Source organism: Drosophila kikkawai, chromosome 3R (assembly GCF_030179895.1).
Source record: "Drosophila kikkawai strain 14028-0561.14 chromosome 3R, DkikHiC1v2, whole genome shotgun sequence".
Taxonomy (NCBI): Eukaryota; Metazoa; Arthropoda; class Insecta; order Diptera; family Drosophilidae; genus Drosophila; species Drosophila kikkawai.
This window is the reverse complement of record NC_091731.1, coordinates 21,544,807-21,567,011: the sequence shown is the minus strand read 5'-3', so window position 1 is coordinate 21,567,011 and position 22,205 is coordinate 21,544,807. Positions and strand designations below refer to the sequence as shown.

At 45.3% G+C, this 22,205-nt stretch overlaps 4 protein-coding genes across 6 annotated transcripts in view; 1 reads left to right on the top strand and 3 right to left on the bottom strand.

The window, feature by feature from the left end:
• Window positions 1-14,410, bottom strand: part of tok (tolkin) — a 30,506-nt gene extending 16,096 nt beyond the window's left edge. The window contains exons 1-2 of one of the 2 annotated variants that reach the window (XM_017165095.3): window positions 14,263-14,410; window positions 4,235-4,809 (exon numbers count right to left, since the gene is read on the bottom strand). In XM_017165095.3, the coding sequence (XP_017020584.1) occupies window positions 4,235-4,613 (379 nt within the window). In that variant the 5' untranslated portion in view covers window positions 4,614-4,809; window positions 14,263-14,410. Of the gene's footprint in view, window positions 1-4,234; window positions 4,810-14,186; window positions 14,204-14,262 lie in introns of those variants that run through there. The other variant, XM_017165097.3, reaches the window with a different exon arrangement.
• Window positions 14,411-14,859: 449 nt separating this feature from the next.
• LOC108073588 (methionine aminopeptidase 1) lies at window positions 14,860-16,311 on the top strand. The gene is made up of 3 exons (XM_017165281.3): window positions 14,860-15,101; window positions 15,167-15,904; window positions 15,963-16,311. Exons 1-3 carry the CDS (start codon window positions 14,948-14,950, stop codon window positions 16,193-16,195), a joined length of 1,125 nt encoding a protein of 374 aa, XP_017020770.1. The 5' UTR covers window positions 14,860-14,947; the 3' UTR covers window positions 16,196-16,311.
• Polr2L (DNA-directed RNA polymerases I, II, and III subunit Rpb10) lies at window positions 16,249-16,723 on the bottom strand. The gene is made up of 2 exons (XM_017165282.3): window positions 16,524-16,723; window positions 16,249-16,451 (listed from the first exon to the last, which is right to left on the bottom strand). Exons 1-2 carry the CDS (start codon window positions 16,616-16,618, stop codon window positions 16,343-16,345), a joined length of 204 nt encoding a protein of 67 aa, XP_017020771.1. The 5' UTR covers window positions 16,619-16,723; the 3' UTR covers window positions 16,249-16,342.
• A 162-nt stretch (window positions 16,724-16,885) lies between these two features.
• Window positions 16,886-21,965, bottom strand: LOC108073313 (protein split ends). Of its 2 annotated transcripts, none has more exons than XM_017164874.3 (4): window positions 21,622-21,965; window positions 18,926-19,498; window positions 17,186-18,535; window positions 16,886-17,132 (listed from the first exon to the last, which is right to left on the bottom strand). In XM_017164874.3, exons 1-4 carry the CDS (start codon window positions 21,625-21,627, stop codon window positions 16,968-16,970), a joined length of 2,094 nt encoding a protein of 697 aa, XP_017020363.1. In that variant the 5' UTR covers window positions 21,628-21,965; the 3' UTR covers window positions 16,886-16,967. The 2 variants fall into 2 exon arrangements, with proteins under 2 accessions (XP_017020363.1, XP_070143044.1); XM_070286943.1 differs by having other exon boundaries at window positions 17,186-18,274.
• Between the last annotated feature and the right edge of the window lie 240 nt (window positions 21,966-22,205).

The following is a 22,205-nucleotide window of genomic DNA, read 5'->3' as shown; positions in this document are numbered from 1 at the left end:
CAACCCCTCGGCCATCCAAGCCGCCCCTCGAAACAGCAACAAACTAACTCAATCCGTCTGCACACAATGCCGCTAAAAGTGCGAATTGTAAATAGTTTCTGGCATCAGGCACCGGCTCTGGCTTAGCGATGGACTTTTTGAAAGCGCTGAAAGCCTGCAGGCGTCCACTAAGCAGCTATGAAGGTATCAAGTCTGGGGATTTTGAGCAGGATATGAGGATGCACTGACAGAACGAAAAAAAGTACTTAAAACTAGTTGAAATATAAAAGTAATAAGACTTATTGTAGAGGTATTTATTTAACTTTCTGATTAACCCACAATCTGGCAGTCTCAATTATACTATTAAGGAAATATTAAATTTAATTAATCCTTTTAATACCCTTTCCTTACAGTGCACTCTATGTACTATTTACCTTTACACCTTCCGTATTTCCCATCTACTGCCTGGTTTTATTCCTCGATTTTAGTGCAACTTGTTAAGGAAACACGACTCCAGGCTTCCATCTCTAGCCCAGGACCCCGCATCCTGCTGCTATGCAAGCAATGCCTTCCAAGTGCCTTTTTTATTCGGAAAGCGTGAGAGAGTTAGCGGCAATGCAAGGCGGCGCGGCGTTAGTTTGTTGCCACTATGCCATTCTGCCATTTTGCAAGAGCTCTATCAATGTGAATGTGAAAGCACTGAGCGAAAGAAAGAGGTATTTGAATTATAGAAAATAATTTTGGTTAACCAAATTGTTTTAGGCTTTAAAAATTCCAAAAATCATGTGAGCGAAATCACTTTGTAGAAGAAGTTTCCCTCTGTGTGCCAGTATGAATGGAGCTTCCCCGCACATCAGAGTGTATGTGCTCTTTGGATAGAAATGGGGGTGAATTATTTGCAGTCACTTGGGCAGGTTGTTTGAGTTTGCAAGGAGGGAGGACTAGTGGAAGCACCGCCTTCCAGGCCACTTGAAGCCATCGCGCCTCCGACTTCGCCGAATACTGACATTTTGGTCGCTCCGGCTTTGCGGTTGTTATTGTGATGCTGTTGTCATCATTACTGTCGCCAACTTGGCTGCGATCTGGTCTTGTCTGGTTGGGTGCACCATTACCATTTGCAGTGCCATTTGCGGTTTGATTTCTCGTGTTCAGCCGCAGTCACGCCTTAACCATTGTTGCTGCTGCTCCTGCTGCTGCCTTGATGGAAGTTTTGTGCTTTGGCCTTTGGAGTATGCAAATTAATTAGCGAGCACAAAGTAAGACCCCCTCCGACTCCCCTCACAGACAGTCCCTTTGTGGGGCTGCAAATTGCTTAAAGTGTTTGCAACGTACGCATTATGACACGAGCTCCACGAATCTCCACTGCTAAACGCTCTACTGTGTGCTGCATACTTATGGGAGCCAAGACCTTAATTAACTTTTGAGCACTGAACTGCAGTTGCTAGTTACGAGTACGAGTTACGAGTATTTTCGGAAAATTGTTTGATGCATGCCCCTGGACTCTGGGGATTCCGCACATTTTCAGCAAATTAAATTTTCGAGTTTCGTTTCAAATTGCGCCCCAAAACTTCAATTGAAAGTTGATTAGCTTCCCCCACCAGCCGGTTGGCCGTAAATTTGATCTCACTCAGAAATTCAATTAGGTTGCTCTCTGCGTAGAAAAACCGAAGGAAAAATTGTTTATTTTCTCCCGATTGAATGTGCCCACGGGGCACAGAGCATGTTGCGTGCATTTGCATATATTAGGTTGCCATTCATTCGGAGTTCCGATTCGGTTTGACCCAGTTTTTTGCTGGGCAAACAATTCATTAATTGTCCAGTGCGAACGCGAGTGGAAAATAAGAGTAAATAGACCCCGAGGCGGTCATGATTGATTGCGAAATTACGGAGAGAGAAGAGAGTTCAGAGTTTGGGGAAATCCCTTCTCACGGGCCGAGCTCTCGGGCACGCATGCAGATGGGTGATATATGCGGGGTTGTGACTTATCTTTCAATCGGAACGGCAGCGACGACCCTCAGGCAGGCAGGACTGGAGTCTGCTGATACCGGAGAGGCATAAGAAATGGTTAAGTACGGGATATATGGCCATTGAAAGCCACCCCTGCCACTTCCATGTCACTTATCACAAACCTCAAATTAATTAATTAAGTCCAAGTTAAGGCTTTCATCATTAGCCTTAAGCAATTCTTTTGTATGATATAAATCATTGAGCCTAGATTTAATTTATTGAAGAAATGAGAGTTAAAAGATACTAAGTACCCATTGTTTGGTTGCAAACTATATTGCATTCCTTCAGGCGTTGAAATGGAAATCCTTAAAAAATAACAAAATAAAACCACTTTGTACCACTAGGTACAAAAATGCTAAACAAAATACACTCTTCTACAGATTTTTCCCGGGTATAAATATATTTTTTTAACAAAATTAATTAGCCCTAAGCAATTCTTTTGTAAGTTTAGATTTAATTTATTGAGGAAAAATAAGTAATTAAAACCAGTGTTTGTTTACAAACTAAATTGTATTCCTTCAGGCAAAAATCATTAAAAAATAATCAAATAAGCCTACTATTCATGTACATATAAAAATGTCTAAAAAAATACACCCTTTCACAGATTTTTTCCTGGTATAAATATATTTTTTAAACATGGTTACCAAGGCTTCTTCATAATCCTCTCATTAAATAGAACGCATATGTTATGTATATCCTGATATTGATTAAAAGACAGAAACAACTCCTAAAAAACGTCATGAGTAAAATTTTATATGGGTGATTTATTTACCAAATTAAAACTCGAATAAATTAAACAATGTAAATTTATGTGGCTTTTATGCTAAGTAAGCCGGACAAGATTTATTGATTTTATTGACTTCCCCCTTTCAGAGTTGCAATTGTTTATTTATGTTGCATGTGTGCATGTGTGAATATTCATGCAGAATCACTCGTATTGCCAAACACTTGACGACACTTTGGCAATGATAGTTGGAAATGGGCGGAAGTCGTTTGCTCCTCAATATACGCATTCTTTAGGAGAGAAGAGTCCTCCTCCTGCCTGTCCTTGGGTGGCTCTGGTAGGAGTACAACTTTTTGACAATTGATGTGAGCAAATACTTATATACTTATAGATAGACCCGCAGATAAACTTGCCTTCCTTCAGACAAATTGCAATCCAAGTCGGTGCTCCTCTGCCCGTGGCAGACACAAACTCAGACTTCGACTGGAGCCCGGAGCCTTGGATGCGAAGCCATTGATACGTCCTCGACGCATTGCCAGTCGCCGTTCTCTCGCACAGTCAATTTCCTTATATTTTTCCTCTTGCTTTTTGTATTATTTTCCCTTCTCTTTTTGTTGTTGCTGTTGCAAACTAAGGTAAATTCAATTGAATCGAACCGGGAAGCGGGTGTCTGATAAAGGACGAGGACGAAGATGGAGCTCAGCTTCAGCATGCCACAATAGCGCTTAATTTTCAACGCTGCAACAAGCGGCTGACAGGGGTTTGTGGGCTGATGTGATGCTCTGGGGGGGTTGGGGTTAGCGTTGGGTTGGTGGGTGGGTGGAGGGTGGATTTGGTGGATGCCCATAAATAATGTCAAGAGGGGGCGGCGTCTGAGCCGATTCCACGTGTGTGCGTCTCGAGTTAACAAGACTTTTCGCTTTTACTCAAACTAGCAGGCTAACACAATTTCGAAAAGCTTTTGTCTTGCCACGACTTAGCAGAGGTACATCAGAAAATCTCATATAGATATGCACTCGAAGAAATTTGTCACTTTAAATGGGTAAATCTAGGTAATTTGGTTAAGAAGATTGTAACCTTTTTTATCCAAGATATTTGTCAGTCTTTCTTCCATCTTATTATTACCTTAGCAGAGTATTATTATTTCAGTAAAAAGTTTGCAAATTGTCAAAAATTTACAAAAATGAATGCAGATTTATTAGCTTAAACAAAGTCAGTTCATAGTTGAAACCCATTCTAATTTAAGGCTATTTGATTCTACAAATCTAAAACTTGATCTCCAGAGTTTAAAGAAATTAGTTTTATGAACTTTAACTATAAGGAAAGACCTTAAAATAAATTTATTAATTATTCAATGACTAAAAATTTTTAAATATATTCCCCTGCCACCAAATTTTCCCTCTGTGTAAATATATAGATCCCTGTTTTAGAGATTGGCTTAGAACGGAGTTGAATCAACGCGAAGGCAAGGCAAATGCGAAGCCATTTCCGTGACCCATGCCATGTATGTGCACCCGTACTCACCGGCTTTGCAGGGATCCATGTCAATGTCTCCGGATACCTTTGGTGTCACATGCAGGCGCATCAGCTGCTCAATGGTGTATTTGCTGCGGTAGGGCCGTCGGAGTCGCCGTATCGTGCCCAGATATGCATCGAACTGTCGACGGTGGTGGTGATGCTCCCGCTCCCGTTGCCGTTCCACCTCCACATCGGTCTCCCTGGATACCTGGTGCTCGTCTTCTCCCTCTTTAACAGCCATCAGATCCTCGGATGCTGAGTGGCCTCCGTTTGGCCGCGGGCTTTTGGCATGCACCGAGATGAGCACCACCAGCAGACCGGTGGCCAGGAGGAGGGCGCAGTTGGTGCAGCTGACGCCCATGGGCGTGCCACGCCGCCTACGCATCGTAGTGGTTTCCTATTCGTTCGGACTGGCTTCTGGTGATCTTATTTCGCTTCTTTTTTTGTTTGCCAACGGGTTTTTGTTGCTTGCCCCGCTGCGTGACCAGTGGCTCGTTCGGATGCTGTGCTGCAGTGGTGTGCCTATCAGTTTACACTTAGTGTTGTATTATTTCAGCATTTTCGCTTAGCACGTGCCGGGCCTGCAATGGAAATGAGCAGATTGAGAGAGTGGGGTATATAGTGTGTTGGTTGAGCAAAAACGCAATAGCAGTGATTAGATTGTGGAATGTCGCTTGCTGTTGGGAAGCGGCTTCATTCAGGTTCGCACCAGACACGGTGGAACTGTTTCTATTTACTCGACCGGCAGCAGTTCGTGCGGTTTCCATTCTCAAGCTCACCGAAGCACACTGATAACCCTTTGTCTTTGTGTCGTTGATAGAGCTCGGCTCTGGTTATGTTTTGTTTTGTTTTTCTGACCATGAAATATAGTATTTGCCAACTACGAGTTGGGTTGAGAAAGTCGTGAAAATTCACTGGAAAAGATCTTCTTAGATTCTTAGGGTTTTATTTTTACCTTGTGGTGACATACATACTTCTATAGATTGTTGCTATTGTTGAAAATATATAAAACATTGTAGCAGTGGACTCCTCTATTGAACAATTATTTTAAAAATCTAATTAAATCGCTTGCTTATTAGTAAATCCTTAAAGATTTATATTACAGTCACCAAATTTGATTAATTAGCAAAAGTTAATGATGCTTTATATATTATATATTCCTGGAAACATCTGTGATTTTGTTTGTATTTAATTTAATGTTATATAGCCTTCCCTTGTGGGTCTTTGGGTCTGTGTTCCCAAGCCCTTTGAACCGCAGATAACCCTTTGTGCCTCGGAATGACACACCATTTCCAGCGATTAAGCTGTGTATTTTGTGTTGATTTTGTTGTTTACCGTCACAGAAATAATTTCTTTCCTTTTTTTTTTCCTGTAGTGGAAATAAACGGCGAACTTTTACAAACACAACGCTGAAATGGGGATTTAAATGTATCAAATGCAGATCAAAAGCCTGGAATGCCACATTACCATTCCCATTTGTTTTACTTATGCATTTTCAATCCGAGATACAGCCGTGGAAGCTGGAAAATTTGCATGCAGAGCGGCTGGAAACGGATTCATCTGCTAATTCCAAGCTGAGTCCCAGCTGCAATCGATGCAGGACAAATTATGCAGCCCAAATACTGGGGGATGTGCTCATCAAGATTGAGATGCTTGTACAAAATATCTTCGAGGGGCAGCCAGAGCACCCGTCGCTCTATTTGCATATCTGTGCAGCCACAGCTGCGGTCAGAATAATAGTATTTCAACAGTATTTTCCTTATTTTGCATACAAAATTAGGCTTAGAATTTATAATTCACAGCTCCAAACCAGAAATATTTCAACGATTTAACAAGGAAACACCTCGCCAAGCTCTCAGGCTCTATTATTCCTGCCTCAGCCGTCGTCTTCGGGGTGTTTGTGTTCACATCTGGGCCCTGGGGCCATCATAAAAACTCTGGTAGCTGGTAGCTGGAAGCTGGCTTGCTGCACTAAAAACAAAGGAGGTGTAAAATCTAAGCGAAACCCAAACAGCCAACAGATGGGCGGGCGGTGCAGGAAAGTCGATTAAATGGAAATGGACAGGCAGGCAGTAAAGTAAGGTAAGGCACCTGGGCCAAAAGCGGGACAGGTAAATGCCAGCCATCAACTTAGCACTCAATTAATTCTAAGCGAGTCAAAGGAGGCGGGCGGACGGGGCACAGGATCAAGCAAAGGCACAGAGAAACAGGAACAGCCACGGCCACCTTGGACTATGCACAATAACAGGTAATTAAAAATCGCTTAGTCCCGGCCGAGGAGAAACCCAGGCAATTCACAAAACCTTTTCAATTAACTTGAATGTTTGGCCAAAGCCATTGCCATCAGGCCGTGTTCCTGCTGCTACTCCTGCAACTGATTTTACCCAGCAATTGTGGCAATTTCATTAAATCATTTCATTTCCGGCCCCCACAATCGCACACACACTCCCGTACACAGAACAAATCAACGACTCGGCTGGCTTTTTATGGCAAATTAAGTTGCCTTTTGTGCGGTGCGTTGGCAATTCAAGCAAAGCAGGCAACTAGCAAATAAAGCCAAACACCAACAGCACACAGACAATTCCAGGGGCCAACCCTCCTCTGGCACAACTTTTCGCAGCCAAACAAAACAGTTGCGAGGCGAATGGCAAAGCCAACGGGAGTGCAACATATTTTCTTAATTTCATTTCATTTAATTTCCCTTTGCACAGGATCAGCAGCAGGAGGTGTTGAAGGGGACAAAGGGATACACAGGGAAAATGGTTTTAGCACTTGGAGAATAATAATTAAAAAAAAAACAAAATCAAAATTTCATAACTGTGCCAAAAAAGCAAAATATTCTATTTAATTTTTAAGTTAACAATTCTGCAATTCTGGTTGTTTTTACAAACAAAATTATAATAAAAGTGTTTTTTAAACTTTCCAAAATATTATTTAAACTAATTTGTATTTTAGTAATCATAGAAAAATAAGTTTTCTTCGTTTATTTTTATAATTTTCTATTTATTATATTTTATTCAGGTGTGTTTAATTAAAACCCCTCCTGTAAGCCTGTAAAATACTCCCCCAATCAAAGTAAATACTTATTATTTATCGTGTAAAAGAAGCAGCCGCATTGGCAGCCATTTCCATAATCCTCGCTCGCATAATTACGTATACGCCGCATGGGACGTCGGAAGACGAGGAGAAAGACGCGAATGATGATGATGACGCCGCTCCTGCCGCTGCTCTGCCTTCTCATTTAAGCGAAATTAAAAATTCAATTGATAAATTCCAAACTAAATAAGCACTGGGCGAAAGGACGAGCGAGAAGTTACTTGAAATGTACGAGTAATATTTCAAGGACCTGCCCCACCTTCTTCACCTCCTTTCCCCTGATTTTTTCTCCTTTGTTGCCACGTCTCTGGCAGCAAATTGAAAATCGTTGAAAAGTATGTTAATTGGCTGGAGCAAAAGTTACCAGCCCAGCCCCACACTTCCATTGAGCCACTTTGCTCATTATGGAATTTATGCAGAGCCCAGAGCCTTCCCCTCATCCTCATCCACCATTCATCCATCCATCCGTGCATCCATTCTGCGGAGAACACGGCGCTTATCGCACCCACATGAACAGAAATAGCAAATATAGCAAATCAGCGGTGCTTCAGAGTTATGACTTCTGGGTCTGGGTCAAATCTGGCGTAAACAAATCCCAAATCGAAGGCTCCTCCTGCTCTGGCTACGTAATAAGTAGGTGCAAAACAAATGGGGCTGTCATTTTGGGGCGGCTATTAGCGAGAGTGCTCTTTGGAACCAGCGACTCTTGATGCGCCTTCGATTCGCATTCGAAAGCTTTAAGATGTCATTTTCAAATGGCACGCGCCATTTACTTTTAGTTTAATTAGATGAGATAAGCGCGTCAGCCAGCAGATCCTGCTGCGGCAGAGAGGCTCCTCCTAGAGTGGAGGCCATCAATCAGGCTTGTCAAGTGCGCCAGCAACTTTCCAACTACAGGAGCTGACAATGACAAGCGTCAAGTGGCTGGGGAATTCTTGTTTTCCAGCGGGGGCGTCTCCATATCCCTGTCTCTGATTTGTTCGCTTTCCGGAAGTGCCAAGTGGCAGTGGCAAGTGGAAGTGGGCTGTGGGTGTGACCAGGACTTGGGACGCCCATCTATGTCTTTGTCGTTTTAGTGTTTTACAAGAGCAAATCCTGACAGGACAGCGCAGCTCTTTGTTTGCCTAATTTTGATTTTCCCTCCCTTTGACAGTTGGCATTTGCAGTTGCCAACTATCTTTGACTCGATATGAATTGAAATGGCTCTCGAATGGCTCTGAAAGAGAGCCCTCTAAATGGCAGGATGGCAGGATTGAAATATAACATCGTGACTGTGGATGCAACGACGAGTTCCGGAGTTCTTTGGCGCATTTTCGCAAGGACATCGCATCGAAATTCAGGACGCAGCCGTGGCCCTGACTTGCCTAACAAGTGGGGGAGCAATGGGAGAACAGCCTCTCGACCATGCCTCAATTTGGAAACAACTTAATTTCAATTACCGACGCAAAGGCTGCTGCTTGGATGGCCGAAATGGCATAATGAATCGGGCATCTGCAGTCCGGGAGGAAGTCCACAGTTTGGTCTCTCAACTCGAGTCCGCTGCGGCCGACTTTTATGCGATTTAAAATGCTTTACAAGCGCAAAATGCAGCCAGGCGGCTGAACTAACAACAAACAAGGCAAACAAGCAGAGCGACAGATAGCCAGTCAGGATCGAGGCCAGGGGCCTGGACACGGACCCGGACACAGATACAGATACGAACGAGCCGGAGAGCAGGCAAAGCCAACGGCAAATAATTAAACTTGGCTGCCTGGCACCTGTGGCCCTTGTACGCCGGATCAGAGCCGGGTCGGGGCCATGGCCAAAACCAGTCCTCCTCCGGCTGGTTTCCTGCAACTGTAGCACAAACGAAATGAGTGGGAGGGCGAGTCCTGATTATTTAGCAGCTCGGCTTGGCTCGGCCCTGCTTGGCATGTGAATGTAAATAAAGTTCAGCCATAAAACACCCCGCAGACTGACAGCCACCCCCGCCTGGTCATAATCTGCTGCAGCAGCAACAGAACCCCAAGAGCCCCAGGAAAGGGCGATGCAAATAACCACTGGGCCAGCTAGGAGCCACTGGACACGGAGACGGTTCTGGTTCAGGTTCGGTTTCGGTTCATAAAGAATCTGCGATTTATTTATAAACTTGCCTGGGAGGAGCGGCACCAAAGTTAAGAAATAATTAATACTAACAACGACGAATGACGAGCGGCCTGTGGATTGTGGCCAGGGAATTGGGGCCGACATGGCCCATTGGAGCGTCGGGATGCGCACCTTTTGCATCCTCACCTCATGAACAGGATGCCCAGGAAGCCCTCGACTGCCCCTCCGGATGCCCTGGGTTGCCCCGGTTGCCCTGTTGTTTCGGGTCATGAATAACAATTGCCGGAGAGCGACGGCACGGAGGCTGCAAAAATATGGCGGCAAAGATTTCTTTTTATGGTGATTGCGTGGGAAAATTGTTGGCAGTCGGCGGTCGGAGATGGAGACGGAGACGGAGGCCCATGTCGGAACTGAAGACCCCCCCTGGATGGCTGCCAGGATGGCGATAAAATATGAAAAGAATAAAACGTAAAACAGCCCCAATGCAAATATGAAAAGCGAGTGAAATCCTTTTAATTTGGCAAATAAAAGTGACGCCACGGCAGAGGCAGTCCGGGCAACCGTTGTACAAATTTCCGTGGAAGCTGAAGCCGCCACCCGTTGAGAATATACGACCGGAGGAGACGAAGGATACTTTGCGGGGATTGGCGACTTAACTTCTGGCATGTAAAATTGTAAACGATCTGGGAGAGAGAGAAAAGGCTCTGGGAAAATGAAAAATTTGCGGCCAAGTTTGGAAAAGTACAAAGTGCCAAAACCACGGCCAAGGCAAATCGAAGCCATTGAATTGCATCGGAGCTGAATGGAGGGAACTTCCCTCCATGTTCCGGATTAGGAGCAACACCCTGCAAGTTCCCAACTCCCAATTAAGTTATCTTTTGCCGACAAAGCACGGCGGGGATAATAATTACACGAAGAAATATGACAAAAAGTGGAATTACACATAAATTAGTCTGGGAGCTCCGGCCAAGTAAGTGAAATATAAAATCTGCTTAGTCCTTAATTAATTACACATTTCGGAGGAGGGGCAGGAGACCATACCGTGGGGTATCCACGGGCATGACAGTATCCAGCCAAGTGGAAGTGGAGCCACTCACCCGCGTGCCGGCAGACAAACAAACACTTGCGACATATCATTAACTTTGCTTTATAGCAACCGAAATTGGGGGAAAACCGGGAGCATGGTTCGGGGGGCAAAAAAATTGAAAGCATTGCCAGGCGTGGCAAAAGATGAAGTAAAAATACATGAGAAATAACTCGTGGAGTTTGGCTGCTGGGGTGGCGGCATGCTCCATCGTTCGTGGCGGGGGCAGGAGGATGGTGGTTTCGAGGACCTGAAGATGTGGATGCGACGTCTGCTTGTTAGCAGACTGGCGTCAGCTGTAACGCCCACACACATAGAAAAATAATAGAACAAAATTTGAGAAAGGAAATCCACTGGGGAAAAGGTAAGCTACACCGACTTTTATTTATATGTTGAGTTTTGGCATAAAAAATACACATCACCTTGCTCTTATGGATTATACATTAACATCCCGACTAACCTTATCCCTTGAAATATTTTATTATTATTTTCTATTACCCTAATCATAAATATAAGATATTTCTCACCGTGCACCTAAGACCATTCCCCCACAAGGACCTGCACACCCTGCAGGCTCGCAGCTGTTAAAGCAGATACAGGACACTTTCTAATATCCATAAAATAATTCAAATCTTGTTGGCAGATTTGCTGCCGTTGCTTTGCTTGGTCGGCAGGTAAATTTGGGGTTTAATACCTTCAGTTTATCCCTCGCTCACTGCAGTTGTCTTCGCTTGCGGCTATTCCCTGGAGCTTGGAGCTACTCCCTCTTCAAACTTAATTCGCTTTTAATTTTTGGCCCTGCTGTGACAGCAAAAAATGCGGAAAAATTCCCATTGCCATGGCAAAAAAAAAAAAAATGAACCGAAAATATAGCAGAAATTTGTTAAGCACGCGCTATCAGACTGAAGTGCGTGTGTCGAGGAAAGCGGGGGGGGGGGGGGGGGGGGGGGGGAGCTGGGAACCGGCGAAGCTGGAAGCTGAGACCAAAAAGGAAGTACGACAGGACTATGGACGGGAGGAGTCCTGGGAACGACATTGGAGGACTCCAAATGAATTCTATTCAAAGCGCTGCTGCTGCTGCTGCCACAAAAAATATGAAATGAAATGTTGTCGCTGGGGAGAAAGTGTCCAGGACGAGAGAAATATTGTTAAGAAATGCATACGCGGGCAATTTTTATTCCCTGTCCTTTTGCACAGCAACGGAATCGGAGGGGAAGGAGCTGGGGGTGATGATGAAGATCCGGCTGCTTAAACACGAAATGCTTAATGGCCAAGTTGCCACAAAATGTTTGCCAGACAAGGGCCAGGACTCACTGAGGCGAAGTCGAAATGCGTTTCTAGCTGCGAAGGTCTTTTTGTCCTTCTGTGTGTGTCTGTGTGTGTGCCAGTGGGTTTGTGTGTGGGCTTGCTTATTGGAGCGTGAGCAACCTGGGCAACAATATCAATATGCGTCTTTTGTGCTCCGCCAACTGCCCACTCTTAGCACCCACCACCCACACTCACTGACAATTGTTCGCCCGCCGGAAGTTGATATTCTGGCAAGCGGAAGTGTTGGAGCGTCTTACCCTCCGAATTTCATATTTTCCATTTCATTTTGCCCCCTTTCTCCGCGCATAAATTTCATCCAGCATCCCAGCAAGATGCCAGACAAAACGCGCGGCATATGAAAAAGTTCTGAGTTCTACGTTCTGGGCTGAGAAGTAGCTGGAGACGACATTCCGCAATACGCAACCAGAGCCAATTAAGGCTAATGCCTGACTTTGGTCCCTTTTGGTCGGCTTTGGACCCGTCGGCGCTCACCTTTAATTGCCAAGAACGAGGATCGTTCGCCAAAACAAGAAGAAGAAACAAAGAAGGGACCAAAGGATGGCCATAAAGCAGAAACAATAAACCGCTTGATACAGTGAACTAATAAAAATGAAATAAATATGGGGTTTCACAGAAGAATTCAATTTTTAAATAAAAGAGGATGTGAACTTTGGGAAGTTAAAGATTAAAGAACCTTAAAGTGTGGAACTGGATCAAGAGAAAATGTATTTATTTAAAATCGAAACATTTTTCTACTATCCTAGTTTTCATTGGGTTAATTAATAAATCAGCACATGGAGTTTTAAATTTAAAGAATTAAAGTTTTTGTAAATTTGTAGACAATTTAACACCTTACAAAATTTTTGAAAAATGAAAATTGAATTGAAAAACTATATTTTTACATTATACAAAAGCCTTCAAATATTTTTAACCCTTGAAATAATTCAAATATAAGAGTATTCACTCTTTAGAATGTGAATTTTAAGGTGAAATACCAATGGCCAGCCGGATGACGACGATGGGATTGAGTCCCCGGTCTTCGTCCCGCGAGATCGAGTTCGTTGCTACCAGGAGGAATCCGCGCCCGCCTCTATTTCGCGGCTTTTTTTTTTTTGTGTTTTGTGTTGTGTTGTGGGCACCTTGACTCTTGTTTGTTCCGTATTGCAAAAACACAGATACGACGACACAAAGCGAAATCAGAAAAAATTCTATTTTAATTATGCCGGCGGCCTTTAGATTGGCAATTGACGAGATCTGCGTTGCGTTGTCTGTTTTTTTGTTTTTGTTTTTTGAAAAGCGGAAAAGTGGAAACCGCACGGCGGAGATGATGCTAGTGAGAGTGTAAGACGCAAAACACCCACAAATCCAGCGATGCTGGTGGTACTGTAAACCAGGAGCGGACTCGGGTGAGGGGCACAGAGACGGTGCACACACACGGAGGTAGCGGCAGCTGTAGGCGGCATCGGCCGCGTGCCGTTTTTTATTTATAGCCATTGAACGATGCTGCGCTTCTATCAGCAACAGCAGCATCCACACAGAGCGAAAAAATAATTGGGATTAAATGGGTAAAACTATTTAAAGCAAAGAAAACTTCATTTGAAGCTGTTTTAATGGGTTTTTAAATGTTTAAAGACACTTTAATATAAAATTTTAAACACAAATAAACATTACAAATGCATTAATTTTTAAACTAAAATTAATTTCAAATTATATTCTTGAGTATTTTCATATAAAATTGTTAAAACAAAGTTCGAAACAGTAATTAGTTATTTTGTTTAACCTTTTATTCAAATGAAGTTACAAGATTGCAGTCCAAATAATCCAAAACACAAACAAACAACGTTGCATCTGTGAGATACAAAATGAATCTCTTATCTCCAAATTACTTTTTTGTGGCTTTACTTTAACGAGAAATCCTATAATAAGTCATATTATTTGTTTAACCTTTTAATAAAATTTAAAAAAAGATTGCAGTCCAAATAATCCAAAAAACAAACAACGTTGCATCTGTTAGATACAAAATGAATCTCTTATCTCCAAATAATTTATCACTTTTTGGTGTCTTTGTGCTAACGGAAAATGCTACAAAAACAAGTAATATTATTTTAGTTCCGTGTACATCGTATGCCACAACAGCGTGTTTATATTTATTGTCGCCGAGCGAGAGACACAACACCAGAGGAATTAATAATAACGCAAAAACAAAGACCAGAGCGAAGCGTCAGCCACTGATAACACACGTTGAATGCATATAGCGATCATAATCGAATTAAAATCGAGTGCGAAGATCACAATTAAGGCGAGTGATTAGCGTGACAAAACAACTACAAGGAGAACCGCGAACCCCCAAATTCACTTGTTGATTAAGCCGAATTTTTCACACACCATTTAAAGCCAATCGGAATCCTTTGCAGATACTAATACAAGTATCTCACGCAAAATACCAAGATACAACACTCACTTCAGGCAGCTATAGATTTATCCTTTTGCCCCTTGTTGATATTTGTGTTTGGCCATTTGATTCAAACAAGTTTGTTGCCAATATTCTTTCGTTTCGCGCTGCCGCTACCGATTTTCCACTGCGAAAGTACGTCCGTTCACGACCGAAGTTGCTCGCGTTTTGAGAACCAAAACAGAGCAGATAATCACAGACACTCGAGATTCGGGTTCCCGGCGAGAGCATGCGCCGGGCAGGGAACAGCTGCGAGGCTGCGGGCAGAGCGCCCAACAGGCTGCAGTGTTTGAACTGCAAACACATCAAACAGAGACTAGAGATCCTTTAGGCGGGGATGGGATCGGGGTACGATATATCAGCCTTTCCTTTTTCAAAGACTTAAGATATTTTGACGATTTTAAAATTTATATTTATAAACTAAAATGTAGGTCTTTCAACTTATATTATAAGTCAAATTTTAAATAAAAATATCAAAAACATATAGAGTTTATCTTATTAATTAAATAAACTTTCTTTTCAGTAAATATCTATTTCAAAAACTCCCGCTCTTGTTAAGTGTGACCAGCTGCTTAGTATTCTTTCGATTTCATTAGCATTATCGTTCCGTTGATGCACAGGCACACTGATTTCCATCCTAGTTATTTTTGGCAAGAAAATTTCTGTTCTTTCATTTTTCTGATCCTATGTAAGAATGACTCAAAAGTGCGAGACCACCGGCTGCGGCAAGGATGCGACCCTCCAGTGCCCCACCTGCCTGAAGCTGGGCATCAAGGGCTCCTTTTTCTGCTCGCAGCCGTGCTTCAAGGGATTCTGGAAGGAGCACAAGGCGATCCACGCCCTGGCAGGTGAGAGATCTTGGTGTCCCGACCTTAAACTTTACCTGTTGACACTGGCAATCTGTATCTGCTAGCCGGCGGTGCCAAGCCCGCGGGGGACGATGGCGTCTACAATCCGTGGCCGAACTTCCGCTTCACCGGCAAACTGCGTCCCTTCCAACAGACTCCCAAACGTGCTGTGCCGGAGGCCATCCAGCGCCCGGACTATGCCGACCACCCAGACGGACGCTCGCTCTCCGAGGAGGCCTTGCGCGGCACCAAAATCAAGGTGCTGGACGACGAGGAGATCGAGGGAATGCGCGTGGCTGGACGACTGGGCAGAGAGTGCCTGGATGAGGGCGCCAAGGGCGTGGAGGTGGGCACCACCACCGACGAACTGGACCGCCTGGTCCACGAGGCGGCCATTGAGCGTGACTGCTATCCGTCGCCGCTCAACTACTACAACTTCCCCAAGTCGTGCTGCACCTCGGTGAACGAGGTAATCTGCCACGGCATCCCGGACCAGCGACCGCTGCAGGATGGCGATCTGTGCAACATCGATGTGACCGTGTACCATCGCGGCTTCCACGGCGATCTCAACGAGACCTTCTTCGTGGGCAATGTGTCCGAGAAGCACAAGAAACTGGTGCAGGTCACCCACGAGGCTCTGAGCAAGGCCATTGAGTTTGTGCGTCCCGGAGAGAAGTACCGCGACATCGGCAACGTGATCCAGAAGTATGTGGCTCCCCATGGATTCAGTGTGGTGCGCAGCTACTGCGGCCACGGCATCCATCGCGTTTTCCACACGGCTCCCAATGTGCCTCACTATGCCAGTAAGTCCAGTCATTAATATCCCCTTAAAGGAACCCCCTAAATGTCTTTGCTTTGCAGAAAACTCGGCTGTGGGTGTGATGGCCCCGGGTCACTGCTTCACCATCGAGCCCATGATCTCCATTGGCGTGCAGAAGGCCGAGACCTGGCCCGATGACTGGACAGCGGTCACCGCCGACGGTCTGTACTCCGCTCAGTTCGAGCAGACACTTCTAGTCAACGAGACGGGCTGTGAGATTCTCACGAAGCGCCGGGAGAACAACGGCCAGCCGTGGTTCATGGACAAGATGTGAGCCCACCACTGCCAGCTTGGGTTACAACGTAGATTCTAAGGCTTATGACTCGGTTATCTGGTTATGATCAAGCTTTAATTTGTAATTTTACAATAAAATCTAGGTTTTAATCCCAAGTCCCCTGCGTCCTTTCTCCCATTTGGCTATTCACTTCTCGAGGGGCGCGTAGTTCAGCAGTTTCTCGATGAGATCCACGTGTCCGAGCAGCATGCGGCGACAGCAGTAGCGCTTCAGGCCCAGAGCGTCCAGGGCATCTCTATATAGAAATTAATATAGGGAAAATTAAGGAAATGCTCTGCGGACACGAGTGTTGGCCGGCGTGAATTACCCCTCAGTGTATTCCGCCTGCAGCAGGCCCAGGTAAGACTCCCACTTGTTGCCAATGACTTTGCCGCAGGTGAAGCAACGGATCGGGATAATCATGTTGTCTTTTGTGCTTTTTTTAGCGAGAAATTCACAAAAATTGCGCGGACCACAACAAATTCGCCCAAAATGTGTTTTCTTTACTCAGAGTGACCGCGTTTTAGATGTTAAAAAATATTACAAATTCTTTCTCTACGGTCACACTAAAAAGGCCCAAAAGCGAGTGCTGGTCACCCCAATTGATACTTTCTCCTGTTATCGATATTCTCAAAAAGTAACGTATAAAAATTTGAATAATTTAAGGATTATGTTTATTAAACTACCGACTGCTCGCTATATGAATGCGTTTTTACAAATGAGTGTGTAAATAAATATTTTTGAACAGCGTCGAAGACTATTTGTGCCTTAACTAATTACTACTGGCCGCCAGATGCTCGCCGGCAACTTCAACGGAGGTGGAGACCTCAAACAAATCTTTGGCTGAATCTGCCTCGCTGCTGCTTTCGATCAGGCCCACGCTGGGCACGTCCTCCACGGTGCCCTTCTTCACTTCATCCGATCGTTTTTGCAGGCGCTGTAAAAGTTTAATTGTTAAAATTACAATAATATAAACAATTACAAACTAACCGATTCGGAAGGGGACTCCTCGTCGGGCACAAAGATGCGCAGTGGCGTGTTGCTGCCCAGTTGCGCCTGGACCAGCCGCTGGTGCTCCTCGAAGGCCGCCGCTGATGGATCCTGGGTCACCGATTGCGGATGATGCTGCACAGGCTGCTGGAGCTGCTGGTGTTGCTGCTGCAGCTGTAAGAGTTGCAACTGCTGCTGCTGGTGTTGCTGCTGCAGATGTTGCTCTTGGGCTTGGGCCTTCAGCTCCTCGAACTGTTGCTGCTGCTGCTGCTGATACTGGGCCTGGGCACGCAGTTCCTCCAGGTGCTGCTGGTGTTGCTGCTGCTGCTCCTGGGCCTGGACCTTGAGCTCTTCAAGATGGAGTTGCTGCTGCTTCTGCAGCTCAATGGCTGCCTGCTCTGTCTCCAGCTGTTGGCGGCGGGCCTCTTCCTCCGCGTATGCCTGTAGAAGCTGCGAGGAGTCGTGGGCGTGTCCATAGTAGTTGGACACCACGAATCCACCCTCGGGAGCCGTGGACTGAATAGCCGTGTTGGGCAGATGGAAGGCAGCCGTCTCGTAGGCACTCTCCGCAGGCTCACCCAAAGCTGGAGCAGCGATAAGGGCGGCATATTGGGGAGCTGAGTCCAAAACGGGATGGATGTTGTGGTGGGGGTCCTTGGCCGCCTGCAGAATCTGCCCGTTGCTGGCCACCTCTTGGGTAAGGTCAGCATTCACGTAGCCCGACTCCACCACGTGCTCCGTGCTGGGCTTGAAGAGCTGCTGCTTGTGCTGCGTGTAGAGCTGGTTGGACTGCGTCACCAGGTACGTGGGATTGTAGATGGGTATGTGGGCCGCCGGAATGGCGGCGGCGAGGAAGGGCTGAAGCTGTGCCGCTGCCGCTGGCTGGGCATACTGAATGGGATAGATCTGTGGCGCCGTCTGTGCCTCCGCCTGGGCTCCCACAATCTGCACTAAAGGCTGTGCTGGCAAATGGTTGCTCTGGACATCCGAGGGCAGCGGCTTGTTGTTGCTCGGCGTGTTGAAGGTCTCGGTGGACGGCCGGATCTTAGTGGTGGGCAGCGAGGGATCCGGATCTGGGGCAAAGAGTTTCTGCGAACCCGAAATGGGATCGCGAATGGTTTGGTCATTGGTCTCATCCTCATGCACATTGTACTTCGGTGGCAGATATGTCTGGGGACGAGCGGACGAGGATGGGAACTGGGACTGGGATGGGGGCGTGTACTGGTAGGCGCTGGTGTCTAGATGCCCGTCCTCCACATCCAGATGGTTGTTGTGCAGGGCCAGATTCGGTGCGGGAACCGTGTATATGGGTGCAAAGTGCTCGGTGTTGAAGTTGTTGTGCGTGTCCAGCTGTTGGGGGATCGGCATGTTTGGATTCATGTTATATGTTTGTATGTCTGGCAGTGTACTGAGCGTGTGCGCAGAGTGAAACTAAATACATGTTTTGGCTATGAGTAATGGTTACTTTTGGCTTGGATTTAATGTGGTTTTCAATTTGGTTACTTTGATTGTTGGCTTATAATTTTAAAAATTTTAAATATGAACAAAATATCAATTAAAAAGCATTCAAAATAGGCTTTTTACTTTTGTTTTTCAATGTTATAATGTTAAAAAAAACGCCTTGGAGATTATTTCTGAACAGAAAACTATTTTATCTTTAGCCCTAAAAAAATGTAGTTCATAAATCCTTCAAATTACTTCTTAAAATTCTCCTCAATCTTCTTCAAAATCTCAACTTACCGGCAGATTTTGCAGCTCGCTGTAGCTTACAGCCGTGGGCTTCTCGTACTTGAAGGGCTTGTCGTAGCCAAAAGTGGGCTTCGCCTTGGGCTTGACATTGTTCAGCTTAATCTTCAGGGGCTTGCGCAGGCCTCCAGCGGGTTTCAGATAGACGGGAGCACTCAGCTTAATGGGACGGGCTCCACGCAGATGCTGCAGCTGGTGAGCATGCGAAATCGAATGCTGGGGCACATGGATCAGCGGGTGGGCATGGAGATGAGCATGCGAATGGGAATGTTGTGCCAGGACATGAGGATGCACAGAGTGAGCATGAGCCAGATGGGCATGAGTGTGAGCATGTGGGCTATGACCGGGACGACCCTTGAGCACCAGCGGCACCGGCTGATCGCTGCGGATTTGAACAACCAAAGTCCGCTGCTTGCCACCAGGTCCTCCTCCTCCGACAGCGGGACGTCCCAGCTGCTTGGCGCTCTTGGGCGGCCAGTTGGTGAAGACCAGTGGACGTTGCTTGTCGGCATACAACGGCGGCTCACAGTTGGCCAAGGCCACAAGCAGGGCTAGCACAAGAAAAGGCTGTGGGAGATGAACATTACAATTTATTTTTTAATTAAATTATTAAAATATAAAAAAAAAGAAGGCGTTTGTCCATCAAAATAATTAAATTATTTTGCGGGCACATCGAAAAAATATAAAACTTTCTAAGCCCGCCGAAAGGGGGAGGGCGGGTCGTGTAATCGCTGGACGGCAACAAAACTGTAATGGCCTTAATTTGAACAAATTGGCGGTTTTCTAAAATTTTATCACGTCGCCTGCCGCTGACTACTTAACCAAAGCTGCTTAAGCAAACGAGCCAACAAAGTATCTTCCACATATATATATGTATATTTGTATATATCTATATATTTATACACGGGTATGCCATAATACTTTGCCCATTTTCCCCGCTTGGCTGCCTGATTAAACTTTCTGTCCGCAATGCCGTAGAATGAAAGTGAAAAGTTGAATATCGAAATGTCTTCGTTCTGTAATTGTCGTCGTTGCCGTCAGTTTGTTTACGTTTTCGAAGGGGTATTGTGGTTTGGTGACTGTGATTGTAACACTTTAATTAACCGCATTTCTTTTATAGATTTTCAAACCGATTTTATGGAAGATTGAAACCAAATAGAAACCTGATATATGAGGGAGATAGCTAATTGAAGGGATGTCTGATTGGTGTTTTAAATTTAAAAGATTTGCTTAAGGAGAGCAGACCCTAAAAGCTTCATTAGAATAATTTTTTTATTTAGCATTTCAAGAGTATTTTGGACTAGTGGTTATAAAATTCCAGGGCTTTTTCTGGGACTGACTCAAAAGTTTTATATGCAGGGAAAAGCGAGCTCTAATTTCAGCTAATTATTAATAGTAAAAGTCCTTTAATAGTCAAAGTTGAATAAGAAAGAGTCGGCCTCTTAATAAATATACCCTTCTGAAGAGTAGCTCGTAGTTATTCCATCCCCGTGAGAATATGCAATCTTTGATTATTTAAAACATTCAAAGAAGGAGTAACGCGCCTCTTTGCTTGACTAGCTTGGGTCTTGGTCGATCGAAGTGGAAGTAGGTAATTTGAGGCAGCAACTGGACGTGGCAATTTCACTTGCTGAGCTCCATCGAAGCGGCAGCGGCAGCGGCAATGAAAATGAAAATGAAAATGACAATGACAATGTACTATGTGCCGTTAGCCAGCCGTCAATCAATGGGGTGAAATGCCTAACCGAGTCCAATACGTATCGTTATTGATTACGTGCCGGGTTTGCCTAATCGCAACGCAAAAAGAGCCACCGAATGCAGCAATCCGGAGGAGGGGCACAGCCAGTAATTGGTGGAAAATTGGTGGCTTATTGTTTATAGAGTGGTTAGTTACTTTGTCGCCTCTGCGGTATGCATAATCATATGCAAATATCTCAGACTCGGCCTCAGACTGGTGAATGAACTGCCAGGAGACGGATGTCGGTCTGGGCAACCGGCCACGCCTGGAATTCATATAATTTCGGGTTTCCTTTCGATGCCAATGAACTTGACAAAGGATTTGCCTAACCACTGGCCGGCCACAGGCGGAACTATTGATCAGCGGCCTGTCACCAGCGACGACGTCGACGTCGCGACGGCCATAAACAACGGTGCGGTTAACCCAAATTGCAACTCGAAATGCAACTTTTATTTTAGCGGCAAGTAAGCATTTTATTTTCAAGCCCGCTGCACATCGAGGCAAAGGCGGGCGGGCGGTCAGACGCCAGTGTAATTGGTGCACGTAAAGCCATCGTCAGCGCCATCCATTGTCTAGAGATGTGTGGATCTGACTGGATCTGGTGGATCTTGGCGAAACTCGGCGCATCAAGTGCTCTCATTGCGAATGAAAGTGCTCGTCTTGCCGGCACACATTACAATTTGTCAAATATTCACGGCAGCGATCGCAATTCAATTGAAGAAGCTGCGGCATTGTCTTGTGATTATTGTGAATGGGATTAGTCGAAGGTGAAGGTGAATCTGGAGCTGCAGTTGAAGACAAAGTCGTTGCACGCGGCTTAGGAGAAATACCATTGCATTTGCATCGGAATTAAATCCAAGCTATTAATTTTTACGGCCTGCGCAGTGAGAGGCCTTTTTAATCACCAGTAATTGTGGTTAACAAACCCGAGATCGCGGCTTGAGTTACTTACCCTCATCTCTCGTTTGGGATTTGCAGAGATTTTCGTTGGATTTAATAATGTTGTTTTAATGGTCGACCTTTGGCGGTTTACTGGGTTTGTGTAGAAAGCTCTGGACAGAGAGTAGAGCAGTTGAGCGACTTTCGGCTTCTGCTTCCGCTACTCCAGCAGCAGGTAAATGAAGATCAAGATGGCAATTAGGTAGATGATCACATCAATTAACTTCATGTCAGCGAGCGCCGCGAGCGCTTTCTTTAGTTCCAACTGCACGCACGCAAAAGAAGACAGTACCCAGAATTCGGTTACGAATTCGGCTTTGATTTCGATAGTCAAGCTTTTCGGAGCTGCGACGTCTGCACCTGTTCAAGTCGCGTAGACAACTGAGTGGCTGGCAGTCGGCGTGCCTGGACAAAAACCATGTGCCGATCCGATGGAGCCACACTGGAACATTTACTGGCAGCCACTGGAAGTGAGCAAGCGCCGCAAAGAAAGTGGTCGGAACTCGTTTGCAGCGGCCAAAGCGCAGCACGCGACCAGCAGCAGCAACATGAATTGGCCGCAAATGTGAACGATTAATCGCGCACACAGAGCACTGG

What these genes read in the sequence shown, in the direction of transcription:
- LOC108073588 (XM_017165281.3), top strand. Translation starts at nt 14,948, where the DNA reads ATGACTCAAAAGTGCGAGACCACCGGCTGCGGCAAGGATGCGACCCTC. An exon ending in GGCGATCCACGCCCTGGCAG is followed by an intron (nt 15,102 to 15,166) that starts GTGAGAGATCTT and finishes TGTATCTGCTAG; the next exon opens with CCGGCGGTGCCAAGCCCGCG. An exon ending in CAATGTGCCTCACTATGCCA is followed by an intron (nt 15,905 to 15,962) that starts GTAAGTCCAGTC and finishes TTTGCTTTGCAG; the next exon opens with AAAACTCGGCTGTGGGTGTG.
- LOC108073313 (XM_017164874.3), bottom strand. An exon ending in GCGAGCTGCAAAATCTGCCG is followed by an intron (nt 18,536 to 18,925) that starts GTAAGTTGAGAT and finishes ATCCCCCAACAG; the next exon opens with CTGGACACGCACAACAACTT. An exon ending in AGGAGTCCCCTTCCGAATCG is followed by an intron (nt 17,133 to 17,185) that starts GTTAGTTTGTAA and finishes AAACTTTTACAG; the next exon opens with CGCCTGCAAAAACGATCGGA.
- Polr2L (XM_017165282.3), bottom strand. Translation starts at nt 16,618, where the DNA reads ATGATTATCCCGATCCGTTGCTTCACCTGCGGCAAAGTCATTGGCAAC. An exon ending in CAGGCGGAATACACTGAGGG is followed by an intron (nt 16,452 to 16,523) that starts GTAATTCACGCC and finishes ATTTCTATATAG; the next exon opens with AGATGCCCTGGACGCTCTGG.